General features: G+C 37.8%; 1 protein-coding gene across 3 annotated transcripts in view; it reads left to right on the top strand.

Moving 5' to 3' along the window:
- INPP5A (inositol polyphosphate-5-phosphatase A) overlaps window positions 1-15,425 on the top strand; it is a 422,955-nt gene extending 407,530 nt beyond the window's left edge. The window contains exons 13-16 of one of the 3 annotated variants that reach the window (XM_050959548.1): window positions 6,972-7,083; window positions 12,207-12,275; window positions 13,629-13,665; window positions 13,811-13,948. In XM_050959548.1, the coding sequence (XP_050815505.1) occupies window positions 6,972-7,083; window positions 12,207-12,275; window positions 13,629-13,665; window positions 13,811-13,860 (268 nt within the window). In that variant the 3' untranslated portion in view covers window positions 13,861-13,948. Of the gene's footprint in view, window positions 1-6,971; window positions 7,084-12,206; window positions 12,276-13,628; window positions 13,717-13,810 lie in introns of all 3 variants that reach the window. The other 2 variants (XM_050959549.1, XM_050959547.1) reach the window with 2 other exon arrangements.
- Window positions 15,426-17,232: the final 1,807 nt, after the last annotated feature.

Here is a 17,232-nt window from a genome sequence, read left to right as displayed (position 1 = left end):
TGTGGTAACGGTCTAGATATTGGTCTAAAAGTTTTGTCATTCATCCTTGTTGATAATCTATGCTGGGAGGTCAATGTGATTCCATGTGGAATTTCTATTTTCTCAGCTTGCTTTAAAGGAAAGAAAAAAAAAGGAATAACAGAGAACAAAAACTCTGTAAAAAGAACATTGAGTGCCAAATCAAGCACTGAAACATTAGGAATTGCCAGAATTAAGCTTATCTATATAACCTTGTCTGCCACTCTCCTTGTGCATGTACACTTGTTCTATTTAACTTGCATATTGTGTGATACCTAAAGGCTTGGACCAGATTATGTTACTATCTTTAATTGCATGATAAACTATTTGTTCTTCAAGACCCCTGTTTCATACAGCATACAGGATGGACAGCGAATGAGTCAGAAAGTTGTAGGAAGAGGAAGTACTTTCTTTTGTGTCTAGAACACTGTACTGGGACCAAGAGAGCTGCTCTATCCCTTGCTCTTGTTGCTGCCCTCCCATGTGTTGTTGGTCAAGGATATCATAATGCATACATGCAAAGATATGGAGTGAAGCTTTCACAAGGAATCTTAATTCTGGTGTTTCCTATCTTTTTGAATGTTTGATGTGGAACGTTAATGTTTTTCAAAATATTTTGTCTGTAATTACTTATTCAGAGGTGTTCCAACAGCAAGAGCTGTTGACCATAAAGAAATGCAGTAATGTTTTGGATCCCTTCTTGTTAGCATGAAATCAGCATATTAATAAACACTATGATGCTGACGATATTAGGACGCCAAAGCTGCCATTATGTATGTGACATGGCACTGTCCCTTTCTAGTTCCTTTCTGGAGACATGTATTAGAAGAATAGCCCTGATTTTTGGTTGTGCTTATACTTAGCTTTGGTTCCTCTTAAATTGAGAAATACTCATGTTTTGCAGTCTCTATACAAATGAGAAAAGAATTAGTTGTGGGTTGTCACAAAGTCAGCTCAAAATTAATGTTCAAACTGGAAATGCAAATCAACTCAGGTCAAATTGAGATCTGGTAACTTCATTAAAGTCAGTGGGATGATTTTGGCTTTTTGAGTAAGAACTTGAAGCTGTGCTGTACTGGAAGTTGCCAAATTGGAAGAGGTTCCTTTCTGACAGGAGTAAAATGTGGTTCTCGTTGGGCAGTCATGCTGACCGTGCTGGTCATGACTCATGATATCTCCAGATGATTAATTTTCAGAATTTCTAGTGCCTCCGAGTTTGGGGTGTGTAAGCAACGCAGCAGCAAGCCCTGAGCTCATGTGCTCTTGACAGATTTGCATAGGAAACTGAAAGTGAGCAATGTCCGAAGTAGCAGCTTAGGGTTTATTTTTTGTCTCTGTGAATTTTGAATGCCTCTTTCTTCAGTAGCAGCACCAGGGTGATATTGGTTAATGCAGACAATATTAATGCTTGTTATATGAAGAAAAAATGGAAAAATTGTACTGAAACTACTATAAGCTATTAATTAAAACTATGGCATTGTATCATGAGGATGCTAGGCAGTGACAATGTCTTATTTCAGAAAAATACAATTATAACTTTTGCTTGCAAAAAGCTACTTAAGGCATGGATAAACTGTACATAATGGGCCCCAGACTGTCTGCTCTGTTGTTTTGGGGGCTGTCCTGTCCCGTCCCCAAATCCCATTCTGCATGCCCCTGCCAAGTGATCCTTTGGGGCATGCAGCAAGTGTCTCTTAGGGTATGTCTCTTAGGGTATGTCTGTGCTCCAATGTAAGCCCAGGGTTAGAGGGACTCGAGACAGCTAACCCATGTTAGGGGTGGACTTGAACATGTACATTATATTTTAACCCTATGACTTTTCTAACCTATGCTTGAACCTAGGGCTCTGGCGCCCACACTGCAGTGCACAGACCCAAGTCAAAAAGTCAAAGTAACCATATGCCAGAGTCTTTAGCACCCCCACCCCCAAATATGGCTGCTCTAGCACTGGGACCATGGTGCACTGGGAGAAAACTTTACTGCCTGCCGTGCACTTTGCCAGGAAGCAGTTCACTTTGCAAAAGGCTTGGTTTGCTCTCCGTTGCCAACCTAGAAGGGACTCTGATATTGTGCTTGAAGATCAATGATCAGAAGAGGATGAGTTAATGCTGACCTGAGCTGCTGCTGTTCACAAAGGGTGTGTGGCTTCCATTTTCAATAGAGTGGAATGCAGATTGTTGGGATAGAGAGGACTAAGGACGTTGTCCCATGGAATTGTGGGATACTTCTGGCTGATTCCCAGGACCCAAATCAAATGGGGCTGCATCAACACTGCAAAGCAATAAGGCTGAGATCCTGAGTTCCAGCTTAAGACAAGCTCAGGCCTACAGTGTCCTGGAATCCTGGGCCTGATTCCTGGGTTAGCACAATTGCAGTGTAGACTCAAAGAGGCTCAAGCATGGGCTTTATGTTGCAGGATAGACATACCTATGGGTATGTCTACACTGCAAAAAAAAAAAAATGTGGCTGGCCCATGCCAACCAACTCAGGCTCATGGGGCTTGGGCTGTGGAGCTGTTTCATTGCTAAGTAGATTTCTGTGCTTGGGCTGGAGCCCAGGTTCTAGGAACCTGCAGGGATTGAGGTCCCTAAGAGTCCTGTGTTGACCTGTGTAGAGGAACCACATCAGTCCCATTACATCTGTACCCCTCCTCAGCCATGAAGGAAGGGGCCAGATTTTTGCCCTTCCTTCTTTGTGGTGCATTCTCTTATCAATTTTTCTCATATCTCAGTATTGTTTGGGGAGTGAGGATGGCATGGTCTGGCAAATGTACAGTAACAAGGTAGGTGAATTCCAATGCACTGGGGGTGTAGCCGCACTGGGTGCTACTACACCTTTAGAATGGAGTCGGAGTTCTTTTCCCCCTCCACACCAAACTTGGGTAGAGGAGGATTTGTCCCAGACTGATTTGGGTTAAATTGCTATATTCAGCTGATCATGGTTGGATAACTAACTACAGCACTTCTTTCAGCTCTAATCTCAGCAATATAGTTCCAGGCTTTGATATATGAAATCTGATTTTGTTTGTCAAAGCTACTTCTAAACTACAGTAACTCCTTTATAGAGTCTTCATCATTAAAGAGCCTGGGGAATCACTAGGAGTCCTCATAATGTGAAAATGATGAGCTCAATAGAGCAGATTTGTAAATACCAAATTACAGAATATAGACTCTTAAATTAAATACTGTAATACTTAAGTTTAGAGGATCTTTCTAGGTACAGAGCATAACACTTTAAAAGCCATAGAGTTTATATTGTAAAAGGGTGGGCTATATGAAATGTGATTGATTCATATAACTTCTCTAATAAAAAGTAGTGTTTGTTATGTTGGGCTCTTATGCAAGTAAAGCAAGAGATGCATTCATAGGTTACCAGAAAAAGTCAACTCTTAAATTGCAAACAAAGAGCTTCAGCTCCCAACCATATTACATCATCAAAACATCTCATGGACACTCAGAAATAAGCTGTACTTCTGTATGGCAGTGAAGCAGCAAATTGAATTCTCATAATATGTTTTGAAAATGAGTCTTGTTAGGTTTGATGAGGTGGAAAAGGTACTGAGATCACTGGTTTGTTCCAATACATTCAGTACACTTTACTTGGCTGTTTGCCATGGCTAATCTTTTTAATGGCCGTATAGCTTGTAAACCCATTTGGTAGAAAGCTATGCATCTCAGTTTTATAATATCACACCAAGTAGGGTGGTAAATAACTTTCTATTCAAGCATGAAAGCCTTTTTTTGTTACAATCCCAGAAATCTTATTTTAAAAACCTTATCTTGAAAGCTTCAGTAATTCCTTTATGAATTCAGCAATAAGCAGAATAAAAGGAAAACCTCCTGATTTATATTTATTATTTTTTAAATGCACCCATCCTGTCCTCTTATTCAAAGACTTATGAGTTCACCTATCTAGCACTTATTTCTAGAAATACATCAGTAATTTAGGAACAATGTCCAACAAATTGAATCATCTCAGAACCCTCTGGATTCCTCAAAAAACTCTCCACTTGCTCACTCACTGTCCTCTTTAGGAAAAGTCTGGGAGAACAACTGAGCCTTGCAGCATGACCTTGAAGGTCAGCAAATTCAAAGTTATGGAGAATCCAAATATTAAGTGCATCCCATTGTCAATGATCCCTCACTGAAAAGGAACTGGTTTCAGCCCTCTGACAGCTAAACCAGGGGCTATTAGCTGAAGTGCCTGAGATGATTTTTACTCTGTGGCCTCACATGGATATGGTCTCTGAGTTAATCAGAGTTCAACCTATTTAAATCATTATAGGTTACTTCAGCTGCATTTTAGAAATTAAGCAGAAGCTACCACAAAACCCACACGTGATGGAGCATCCTGTTAGAAAATGTCCCTAAACAAATAAACCATCATAGTCTGTTGAGTGGTCTACAGAGAGCATACTGCAGTGTCCCCTTCTCAAAATGACTACTGTGGTGAGATCTGTATCCAACAGACAAAGATTCATCCTTCAAAACATCTTTCATTCTCATCGACTGCTGCTACAGGGACATCCAGAAGCAGCTGAAGATCCAACAAAAAACCTTGGTTTGGTTAGACAGTTTCTCCGCATTAGAGAGCTGATACCACCTCTTCGGTGTCTTCACATTGAACCTACCAGTTTAACTCCGTCTTGTCTGGATTGATTTGCATCCAAAACCCAATACCTGATTCCATCATTCTTATGTGAGAGAACTACTTAAAACCATTGTGGCAACAGAATAAACTTGGATTTAGTAAGGGATCCTGTAACACTGTAGCAGAAAATGGTAGTCCTCAGTGCTGTGTCAAAATTTAAATACCAACTATGCAAATGAATGTGTCTCCTAAGTCAATGGATGAACAAAGTTAAGAAGGAAACATGGCCTGACTGACACCTGAAAATCTGCAGTTTGGCTCATGTGTCAGGTATTTCTTGTACTCAAACATGTCTGTCTGGATTTGGCCTAAGCATTGTCCCATTAATATTTGCTACTGCTGTAATCGCACAAAGAGGAATAAAACTTAAAACAATTAAGAGAAATAAAGAAGAGCCATTCTTTTCAGAATCCAGTGGCATTCATTCTCCACCACAACATTTTTACAAAACATTACCCTTTAGATGTTTAGAATATGGGCTTTCATAATCAGCTTTTATGAACAACTAGGCAGGTCAAATAGTGGACTTAACATTTTGAAACTTTAATAGTTTTTCTCAGAAGGTATAATTTTCTTGCTTGCTATTCAACTATGTATGTATTTATTTATTTATTTATTGCCAGACAGTTCCTATTAACATCAGTCAGGAGCAGCAGAAAGAATATTAAGCAACATAATGCCATTCTATCCATTCTGTGTTATTGTTTTGTTGGATTCATAGTAGAGGTTAGAGCTAATAACTTTTCCTTTGCAGTTAGGGTGACCAGATAGCAAGTGTGAAAAATCGAGACAGGGGGAGGGAGGTAATAGGAGCCCATATAAAAAAAAAACACCTAAATATTGGGACTGTCCCTATAAAATTGGGACATCTGGTCACCCTATTTGCAGTTTCCCTGTGTTTTTTCATTAGGGCTGAACGTTGATTGTGCTGGCTGTAGATGGTGACGGTAGGGTTGCCAGATGAGTAGATAAAATTTGACTAAAACAGAATTTTAAAGGGGGTGGGGGGATGAAAATTATATAACAAGGAACTAATGGGTATCTTGTGATGTTAAAGTGCAGCAGCTCCCTTGCTCATTGCTTGCAAATATACCTAGGCAATATAGTAATGTGAGGAAGCTTCATTAGATAAGCATCTATATTGAATTCAAAGAAAATACACCCACATATACCTTCCATCTTATCTGCTTTATTCCAAACACCTTTACCAACGAGACAAAATATGTGTGTGTGCTGTTACTGTGACTTCAGATTGAGCTATGGCATTTTGTAAAGCTTTTTAGTTATTTCCCCTTGTTTTCATTTGCCTTTTGGTCATTATCTCCCCCTGCATCACCAGCTGCCTGTTCTTAAAGAGAAAGCCCACAGCCATCCTTCCCCTTGAGCTATCAGGGAGCCCAGAAGATCAGCCAGAGTTCACCTACCACTTGGATTTGTGTGGGTAGATCTCTGTATTTCAGTGAAGTCTGGGCCGCTGTGGGGTTTTCAAGTCTCTGACTCTGTGTCCTGTGTAATTCCTGAAGTAGTTCCCCCTTGAGGGAGTCATTCAAAGGAAATTCAGTGAGAAGAACATCCGTTTCCTGAGTTCTTCCCCACGTTAATTTATACCCCAGAGTCATATGCAATGGTCTACTGTGTTCAAAGACTTTGTTCTTGCTTTAGTCTTCTCCGATGTTGTTGTTGTTGTTGTTATAGTCATAGACCCCATTGTGCTAGGTGCTGTACAAACACAGAACAAACAGCCGGGCCATGCCCCAAAGAGCTTACAATCTAAGTATAAGACAAAATTCAGCAGATGAAGCTCTAAAAATAAGAGCTTATTTTCTCTCCCCAAAAAAATCGTCAGGTGCGAGGTCAGAGTATGGTGCTTTGAGATTTAAAGGGAGATGAAGAAAAGTTTTTAGATGAACACATAACTTTTTAGACTAAAATGAGTTTATAAGGATGAGGAGCGAAATAGAAGTAAACTATGACTGTTTCAAAAAAATAACAAGTCATGGATTTTTATTAAGGGCCAACTCCTCTGAGGTGGTAAGCACCCCTCTTTCTCATTGAAATCTAAAGGGATGAGTACATTGAGCATTTTAAAGGAATTGCTCAGCATCTTGCAGGATTGGGCCTTAAATTTAGGAATGGGAGGGACGTGTGTTAAACAGGTACATTTTGAAAGAACTGACTTTTGCAGGTTTTAAAAAAAAAAAAAAGACATGGTGCGGATTGAGCCAGTGGCTATTAAAGCTGCCTTGCAGAAAGTTAAAAAGTCAGGCTGGTTGCTGACAGATGTTGCACTGATTCTTTTCCAGTTATCCATACAGTGAAGATTGTAGCCAGGGAAAGCAGTACATGAATACTAGATGTCCAGCTTGGTGTGATAGAATTCTGATGTCACATTCAGCCAAGGAACTGATTCTAAAAGTAAGTACACCCATGTGATCACATCATTTTCTAGTTATTTCTTCATTTATCTTCAACATAGCATTTGTTTTTGTTTGATATTTCTTGCCTCTCCCTGAATTCTTTACTGTCCAAAGTAAACCCCAGCGATAGTTGAAGGCAGCAACACCGAAGCAATAATCACATTTTTCCCTTATACAAAGCTTTTCATCTGAGGATCTTAGTGTTTTGCAAACACTGTGCAATTAAGTTTCACAACACCTCTGTGAGACATAGAGTCCTCTGATTTCAGTGCACAGTGATAAGCCTAATTCTGCCAATGCCATAGCGACAACGTAGCTCAAGAATTTCCCAGTTTTCCTCCCCTCCCTTCCTCCTCCCTGGCCATTTTTTGCTGTTCAGATATTGAGCCAGATCCTGGGATCAGACCAAACTATACACTTCACAACAGAGTAGAAAGGGAACCTTGGTATTCCCCTTATCCTGTGTGTAGAACTGGTCCCTCAGGCCAGGTTACAGCAACCTGAATGCTGTCACAATTTACACATGTTGCAAATGGGCCAAAAACCAAAACCACATAAGGAGATCATAGGGGCATCCCATCCATGCCTCTTTGCTCTTACCATGCCCCATTTTCCTGCTATGCCAGAAGTGGGTGTGAGGGACATGCTAGATCAGTGGTGAGCAACCTACAGCACACGGCCCATCAGGGTAATCCACTGGCGGGCTGCGAGATAGTTTGTTTACATTGACCATCCGCAGGCCTGGCCGTCCGCAGCTCCCAGTAGCCACGGTTCACCATTCCCAGCCAATGGGAGCTGTGGATGGTCAATGTAAACAAATTGTCTCACGGCCCACCAGCGGATTACCCTGACGGGCCGCAGGTTGCCCACCACTGTGCTAGAGTGTCTGTGCTGTGACTTTCTACCACATTACTGTAAGGTGATGTTCTTGGGGTTATTCCAGAGGGCTTTATTGACAGATTGTGATGGCTGTGCAGTCACAGCAGCTTCATCACACCCATGAATCTTGCCTGCCTTCTTCAAAAATGTCTTGGCTTGACAAGTTTATTTAAGACACAATGCTCTGTGTTTCTTTGTTTTTCTGCATACTAACATGTTTTCTTAACAGTCATTTATTACAATAGGTAGGGTTGGAAAATAAATCCTCACGCTAACTGGCTCTATGCTTTTGTGTATGTGTGTGTGTAGTACTGAAACATTTCAGACTTGATTTCTTTATGTTTATAATCTTCTCTCTTTCCCTCTCTCATCAGTGTTGTATATCTGATGATAATGTTTGCTTTGCAGTAAGTTAAATAATTACAATCAATAGATAATTCACTGAAACATGAGACTATTTTTTCCATAGCTACTCAAGTTTCCATCTCTTGAAAGCACTTCTTCTCACATTAAGAAATGCTGGTATTAACATCTTAAATTTTTCACCAAACCCTCATTCAGGGTGAAATTCACCCCTCATTGCAACTTGGTTTGTTCAGGGAAATTCTTGAGGTCTGGTGAATGGAATTCACCTCCTTAACTTGGGGACAGGCTGTGGCTATGGTACAGCCACTCTGTGACTAATCCTGTCACAGGTCTGGAATAGCATTTTAAACCCTTCTGCATCACCTATATAAATGTTGCCAGCCAATAGCTCCACAGAGATTCCAGATTTCCATCCATGATGGCCTTTTTGGGGCCAGGATAGGGACCTCCTTCATGTGCTAGCAGCCCCCATTGTGGCTGCTCTGTCCAAGGCCCTCCTATACAGCCACAAAGCTGAAATAGTGAAAAGGGCCCTATGCACCTGGATTGATTTAATCTTTTAATTGGTGGTTAATGCCATCAATGAGCTCAAGATAAAGGCAATATTATTTATTATGCACAATAATTAAAATGTATATAACATCTGAATACTATGGAACCACAGTATTCAGTAGGAAAGCAATACCGGGAAAACAGAGTAGCCAAACAAGAGGTAGGAACAGAGAATGAACTGGATATGAGCTTTCCATGCAATATTGCAGCTTAAAAAGTCAATGGAAATTTGGTCTGCATATGCAGAATCATATACCAAAGAAATGATAATTTTGCATGTCTATATGACACTGGTAAGACAGTAAATACAATATTGCATATACTTCTAGACACCCATGGAATTCTCCATAACAAAGGACAGAGTGACCAATGAGGGAGGATTTTAAAAATTAGCTATGAATCAGAAGAGATATAACTGTGTATAAATGTTTGAAGGGTGAAAACACCACAAAGAGAGGAATTGTTTGATTATACTAGGGAGTGTAATCAAATGTAGTGGAACAAACTTAAATATAGGAAAATGAAGGCTGTAACAATGAGGTCAATTGGCCTGAAATAATCTCCATAGGGAAGCGGCAGAAGTTCACTTGGAGCATTCAGGGCTGAATTTTCAAAATCCTTTTTAATCAGGTGTCTGCAATTTTGTATTTTCAAATTTTGGGCATGCTATTTTGGATATGGACTAAGATTTGTGCGTACAAAAATTACAGGGGGAAATTAGAGCCACATTTTCTGCTGAAGTAAATTGCACAGCTGCATTAACTTCACTTTAGGTGTTCCAGTTTACACCAGCAGAGAATAAGGTTCTTATCCAGCTGTAGCCACTTGGAAATTTTGGCCCATAAAACTTGAGCAAAGCAATAGAAAATATACAATAGGGAAGAGTACTGAATTGGTGGGGGAAAGAAAAAAATGTTGTAATAGGTCTAAGTCATTTCTAAATTTCTTGATTGTGTGCAGCAAACTATATTTGCCTTCCCACTGACTTCATATCTTATTTCTTTATAATGGTTTACAATGTGCACTATTAGAAATATTTGAATCTTAAAAAAAGGATCAGTGAGGAAACCAAAAGCACACTATTAGACTATACTTAATTGCAAGTCTGATACATTCTTATACTTTAAATAGCTGTGTATCTTTAAACATTAGAGACAAAGAATTTCTTTGGTATAACTAGTTGTTGAGAAATTATTATGCATTGTTCTTTTTATTTTAATGTGTTAGTGCTTTGTTATAGGTATCTGAAAAATTGCTTTTCAGCTCTGGCCGACTTATCTCTTATTTCAAAGAACAAATTTTAGTAAATCGGCACTTTCTGAGTGCTTTGTGGAAAAAGGAGTAGTGTGTGCAAATTAGCACACAACACAGTATGTTCAGCTCCACACACTAGGCGTTACAGATTGTACAGACATGGGGCTGTAAACAGCTTTCGTGCAACATCATCTATCATGCTATGGTCGGTTACCTCACCATCATGTTATTTTATGCTTCCTGAGCCCTAAAACACCAAAGGTTGCCCACTGCTAGAGAGTTGCGTTGATGCCTGATAGCATGCAATAATGAATGCTCAGCCAAGTGTATATTGTTTCTGCTTGTGCGCTGCTGTAATTTGTTTATCTGTCTAAAGATTATGCAGTTGAAAATCCACAATTTTATGCTGCCTTTGTAAATTATCAAGTCGCTTTTGATGAATGTATCTTCACTTCCGATGGTAGTGGCATTATGATCTTGAAATATTGGAAAGTGCTCATGCATACAATGCAGAAGGTTATGTTTTTATATTTTTTGGCAGACAACCATGCTATAAAGTAAATCTGACCTTAAGCTTCCTTACTGCATTAAAGATAATTCAGTTTTAACTTTATAGTCCTAAATGCTGCTGTTTATATAAAGTTCTTGCCCAGTCAAACTTGACTGATTACAGATGAGAAAATCTTGACTGTTTCATACAAAATAAATGAGTATTGTAAACTATTTTAAAGCACATCTGTGATTGTATTAGAGACTTGCCAGTGTGCAGACTCCAGATTTAATTAACTTTCAGGAATTGTTTAGTATAATAAGAAATTGTAAGCCTCTCTGTGTGTTTATTCCTAAAGGGTTGTGCTAGATAAAATAGGCTGTCAAAATCATACGTTCAGTGTAAATGGCAGAAAGATGAGTACATTCTATTATTTATTAAATCATAGCTTCAAAGAGAACAAGTGCATAAGAAGGAAGTTCAACATAGAGTAGAATGAAAGCAGTTCACGGGTCTGGCTAGAGGAATACTCTCCTTCAGTTGAGGCTGGTTTTTCTTAAGATATTTTGAATGTTCTTTTTATTAAAGGAAAGTATCTAATAGAAATAGGATTCTTTTGCTTTCTTCTTTCATAGCTAAATATTCTAACTGTTTTGTACAAAATATGCAACAGCTGTTTCTACTTGTTTAACTTTACATAGTTGATACAATAACACAATGGGGTCCATGGCTAGGGCTCTTAGGTGCTCAGGTAATTCAACTAATAAAGAATAAGGATAAAGGATGTGTTAATGTTTCTGCTTGTACATTTAAAATACTACTATTTGGGTACATAGGACGTTTTTTAATGAGACAATGTGGAATTCCGTGTTATTCCAAGAGCGAGATTCATGTCCTATGTAATTCAGTAAAAAGATTTCTGAGCTGTTCCTAAAAGAGAGGACTATGGTGACACCACTTGCTGCGTTTCACTGACACAAGATTTGAATGTAGCTATAACTTAGGTCTTGGCTACACTGGCGCTTTACAGCGCTGCAACTTTCTCGCTCAGGAGTGTGAAAAAACACACCCCTGAGCGCAGCAAGTTACAGCACTGCAAAGCACTAGTGTAAACAGTGCCCCAGCGCTGGGAGCACAGCTCCCAGCGCTGTAAGCTAATCCCCACGGGGAGGTGGAGTACCTGCAGCGCTGGGAGAGCTCTCTCCCAGCGCTGGCGCTGCAACCACACTTGCACTTCAAAGCACTGCCGCGGGAGCGCTGTATGGCGGCAAGTGTAACCATACCCTGAGGCCTTCGTTTCCACATCTTAAATATTAGTTGCTAAAAGTTGTTAAAGCCCTAAAAGGCTGATTTGTCAGTATTTTATATGGAGATTTCACAAAGCTTTGCAATGGATATTTAATGTAACATTTCTACATATGAGCCTATGTAATCTTTGCTCTGAGGAGCCAAGCTGAATATGCCCTAAGAAATCTTGTTGCATGTTCTTACTGAACTTCCATTCATGTAACCTTTCCTTACTTAGTTTTCTCTGAAATCTGAAAAATAGCTGAACTGATTAGTCTTTTTTTTTTAATTAGTCAGAAAATGATGAGAAGATAGTGATTTATGACCATATTGGGCCAAATGTCTGCATGGGGGATCACAAGGTAATTTAACTCAGTGTTACAGTATTGTATTATACTATGTTTTATTAGGAACATAGAATGCATATATTAATTTCTGTTCCTTATATATTGAAGTCAATTATTTTTCCCCTTTTTTATTTTAAACTAGATGCTTTGGAAAATTTTATACAAGTCAGGGGTAAATTCAGCTGAAATCAGCAGAAATTCTATATTAGATACAAGCACAAGTTTCAGGAAAGAACAGGATAATGTTCCAGAATGCAGCATAAAAACATAATATAATTTGATAGCAGTATGAGCAAATATATCTGTATTTATAACCTTACCTAAATAAAGTGCCCATGAAAAACTTTAGTTTCACTTAGTTATCTAGACTGTTTCCTGAATAGAATTGTAATTAATCTGGTGTCTAGTTGACTAATAGAATAATAAAATGCTGACAGTACCATATATAAGCAACAGGTAAGAAAAAGAATACTTGGCTCTATGCCAGTTGTTTTAAAAGATCAAAGATGATAAAAACACAAATTTTAAGTAACCCATATAGTTAGCTATTTCTCTTCTGAAGATACCACAAACGGGAACCCCAGTTAGAAATATTTGATCAATAAGCACCTGTTTTCTTTGAAAATCCTATAAACAACTAAAAACATCTCTGAAATTTTAAGCCTGACTATCCATGTAAAAATTCAGTTAGAAATCTGAAAACTATACTGCAATATCATTGACAGATGTACTGCAGTAGCTCTTGAATTATGATTTTAGGAATGTAATTGGATACTTAACAACTCCTCTTTGTGAGCATGTGTGTATATATATATAAATGATGATTGTAAAAATAAATAAATACAAATTCACAAATATAGTATTTATTTATTTATTTATAGTCGTCATTTTTGTGGAGGTAGTACAATCTTTTTCAAAGGAAGTAGGGATCTTACTGTTATACTAACTTGTTTGATAAAATTAAAAGTGCAGTATCCTTCGAGAATAGAGTAATAGCCAGATTGGATAAAATCATTTTGATTTCTTTTATGACTGATTTATTTAACAAACGTCCTCTTTCAACAGAGTTAATATTATGACAAATGAAATAAGGTGCTACGTAGGGGGTTCAGTCCTGCTTCTATTGAGATCAATGGCAAGATTCCCATAGATTTCAGTGGGAGCACAGTATCGGGCCAATAAGTGGCTGTCTTCCTGAATCTCTTGAGAATTGTAAGATTACAGTAATGAAGGAAGTCTAGATTATTGCATGAGTTTGTCACTGGTTATAGATTGAGTCCTGCTCTGTTTGAAATAATCATTACAAAGTGTTTGATCTCTTTCTACCTTTCAAGTGTATAACCCCTATTTCTCCCTAACTTGCTGCAGCCTGTGTTCCTGTCCTTTCGAATAGCTGCTGGGGCAGGTAAACCTATTGCAAATGTGCACAAGTGTTGTGTCGTGCAGTGATGTGGTGGTAAATATCATTTTTTTCCCCTTTGTTTATATTTTCTACATCATTTCCCCTTTGTGTTTATTTTTCTTTTAAAAAAATGCCAATTCTGCAACAGGAAAAAGATGCCCTCGAAATGACAAGATCTTTCGTGAAACCACCCTGTAGCATGGAGGAGGAAAGAATAAGCAGTATACTGAAATGCATAATCCTAACAGCTGTATTGATAAATCAAGTCTTGAGTGCCACATTTTTAGACTGCTGATCGTACACTATGCTTCAGCATCTGGACTCTGTTCGGGAAAAGCCTCACATACCTCACTGTCTTGTATGTTCATGTGACATCAAGTAGAAATGTGGAATTATATATATATATATATATATAAAACGTCACGGTTCTGTTGCCAAAACTCTAATAGACAGCAGAGATGTTCTGTATTTTAGATTTCACAATTTTCAACTTTTAATAAGTGTTTGTCAATGTGGAAAAGCTACTTTAGCACATTTTAAACTTTTAAAGGTGTCATGCCTAACGTTATATATCTTTACCATTTGGGGGTTTTGTACATTGGATTATATAGATAGAGATTTTGATGGTTTTAAATGGTATTTTCTTCATTGACCAAGGCTTATGGTTTGTTTTAGATTTAGAATTTTGTTTTGTTTTTCATTTTTTTATAGATTTTTTCTCATGTTATTTACTATTCTGCCATGTAACATGGTTTTGAATCACACAGCAGCTGCTTTCTATACATACATATGTGTGTGTCTATATATATGAGTGTGTGTGTGTGTGTGTATATACACAGATATATAAATAATTTATAAACCTTACCAAAACGTATGCTAAATGTACTTTCCATTATGACTGCTTGAGAGTGCCATATCAGCAATTAGTGTTGGAGTCTAGCAGTTTTAGTTAAGTGTACATCAACAATCAGCATTTATAAAACAAATAATATATAGCAGTGCCATCATCAATACAGATATATAGTATACTATATAGCACATATATTAGCAGTTTCACTTTGTTACTCCTATAATACCTTCCTTCTAAGTACTATTAAGGACTGAATGTGAAGTTTCTAGTTAGGTTTGGGTGTACCTTTCAAGAATTTTGTAAACTGTTTTTGTCTGTCTTTTGTTACTGTTTTATGGTGCCAAGTATTGTATATTAAAACAATAACAACATGGGAGAAGAAAATTAGAAGTCTGTTTCAGATAGCATCTGCACCCAACACAGACTGTATTTATACAAAGTGTTAGCGAAAAGGACTGTAAATTTTCTTAGTTAGTAGCTTTGTGCAACCTGCAACATTACCTTGTTATGAACATTTTTCTCCCACCACTAAGTACAACATTAAAAGGTGATTAGAGAGTCTGTTGATGAAACACAAATGTATGTTTTATTGATTTAATTTAGAACACTACAGAGTTCATGGACTGTGTGATGGCATTAGATTGATGCTTGATTTTGGTATAAATCACTACCATTGAAAATGATTTGATGTCCGCTTGCAGAATTTGTTTTCACGATAATACAATCTGGGTTTGTATTAAGTACTGTTGTTCATAGGGTTTCTGCAGCTCTGTAATGTCAATGTGCCATGTTGCAATATAACCACCCGGTAATTCTATTTAACACGAATAGAGATTCAACTCATGGTAACTTTGAAGGCCTTTAGAAATGAGTACTCTGGTTCTCAAGCAATAAATCTGATCATAATGAAAAATGACTGTGTCTGTCCCTTTAATTTTGGGTGTGAAGATTATGCAGAAATATGAAGTTGTCCTCTTAATTTTCAGCTAATTGACTCTATTCTTTTTTTGTCTGAAAACCTAGGCAGATAAGAAGTTGCATTTTTGTGTATACATTGAAACACAATACAAACTGAGAAGAAGATATTTAACAGACTGATTGCACTTTAAAATGTGGGATTCTTTTATTATCAATTGTTAATCTGACTATAACAGTGTATTTATAGCTACTCCTAATATACCAAAACCACCAGGATCTTTAAACTGCTAGCCCCTGATCGTTTTATAGATACTGGTCTACATGCTCTTTCCTGAGCTCTCTTGTCATAAAAAATAATGCTGCCTCTTAAAAAAAGGGGAAAAAACTAAAGAGTTCTTTATATATATCGACTGGTTAAAATAAGAAACTGTGGGACCATAAAGAATTCTAAGGCATCTAAAGAAGAAACAGCTATACAGAGTACCTATTAGGGTAACTTGTTGAGTTGAGAAATTCTCAACAAAATTAATTCAACAACATTCATAAAATGCTATTTCAGTGTTTAAAAAATTGGAGGCATGATCTCTTAAATGTGTAGGTCCGATGTAGTAAGTTTTAAGAAAGATCCCTAATAGGAATTCCTCTTCTTGAATAATATCTTGAAAGCCTAATAGTTTGTGGTAAAATATTTTGTATTTACCTAAGGTTTTCTATCGAATTACACATTCACTGAATTGTATGTTCTCCCCTTCATGGCATTAACGCTGCTAAAGTCACAGTATTCATTAAATACTAACTTCAGTAGGTAACCTCTTTGTTTTTTTAATATGCAGCATTGATTGTATAATTATTGTGTTTTAATCTGAATATGGATTTCTGCAGTGGAGAATTTCGCTCTAGTGGGACTATTAATTTAATATTACAGAATATAGACTGTTCGGATCAGGCCAATGTAGCGTTGTGTTCCCAGCAATCCCGTTATAGTTAGTAGAAATAATAACAGATTGTTATGGATGGAGAGGTTAAATACCTCTTGCTCTTGGTCAGTTTGATGGGTTAAAAGCTACCTTGATCTATAGAAAGATACAAATAATTGAATATATATTTCTGGGAACCTTGAAGCTCAATTAATTAAAAATAAAGTTGGCAGAGGAACAATTGTAAGAATTCAGGCTGGCCTCTTAACTATAGGAGGTTTTATAATCCTGTCACTTTCCCTTAGCAATCAATTAATATGCTTAGATTTGTCCCTGTAGTTCCAGTTGTAATGAAGCAGGCACTACCCTTCACATTCATGTGTATTCAAGACACACTGTGGCCAAATTAAGGATTTTTCTGAACTTGATTTGTAAATATAGACAAATAGAACCTGGTCCTTCAAACCTTTATTGTCTTCAGTGGAACCTTTCGCCTGAATAAGAATGTACAGGACTGCTCCTAGAATAATTAGCTGCCTTGACAGAAAGACTCCGATGCATTAGAAGTCAGAATGAAATAAATCGGCTTCCTCCCAAACCCTGAAGTGACACCCCTTGAATCTTTGTGTGAACATTCTGAGGCAGCTCCAGCCAGTCACCAGAGAGCTGATAATTAGGGCTGGTAGGTGGCTAAGCAGCTTCTGCGCTGAGGAAAGAAGAGATCAATGTGTCCCAGTAAAGTGAAGTAGCCTTCTGGAATTTTAGCTTTTCTGTCTTTCCTTTGGAAATGTGTTGCCATCTGAGAAGTAAGTGCAAAGGTGAAATCCCATCGGGCTCTCTGAAGAGGGACTGCAGCTCTTTCCATCAGGTATTTATCAAATTGGA

Source organism: Gopherus flavomarginatus, chromosome 6 (genome assembly GCF_025201925.1).
Source record: "Gopherus flavomarginatus isolate rGopFla2 chromosome 6, rGopFla2.mat.asm, whole genome shotgun sequence".
NCBI lineage: Eukaryota > Metazoa > Chordata > Testudines > Testudinidae > Gopherus > Gopherus flavomarginatus.
The sequence above is the reverse complement of the archived record's forward strand: the minus strand, read 5'-3'. Positions and strand labels throughout refer to the sequence as shown.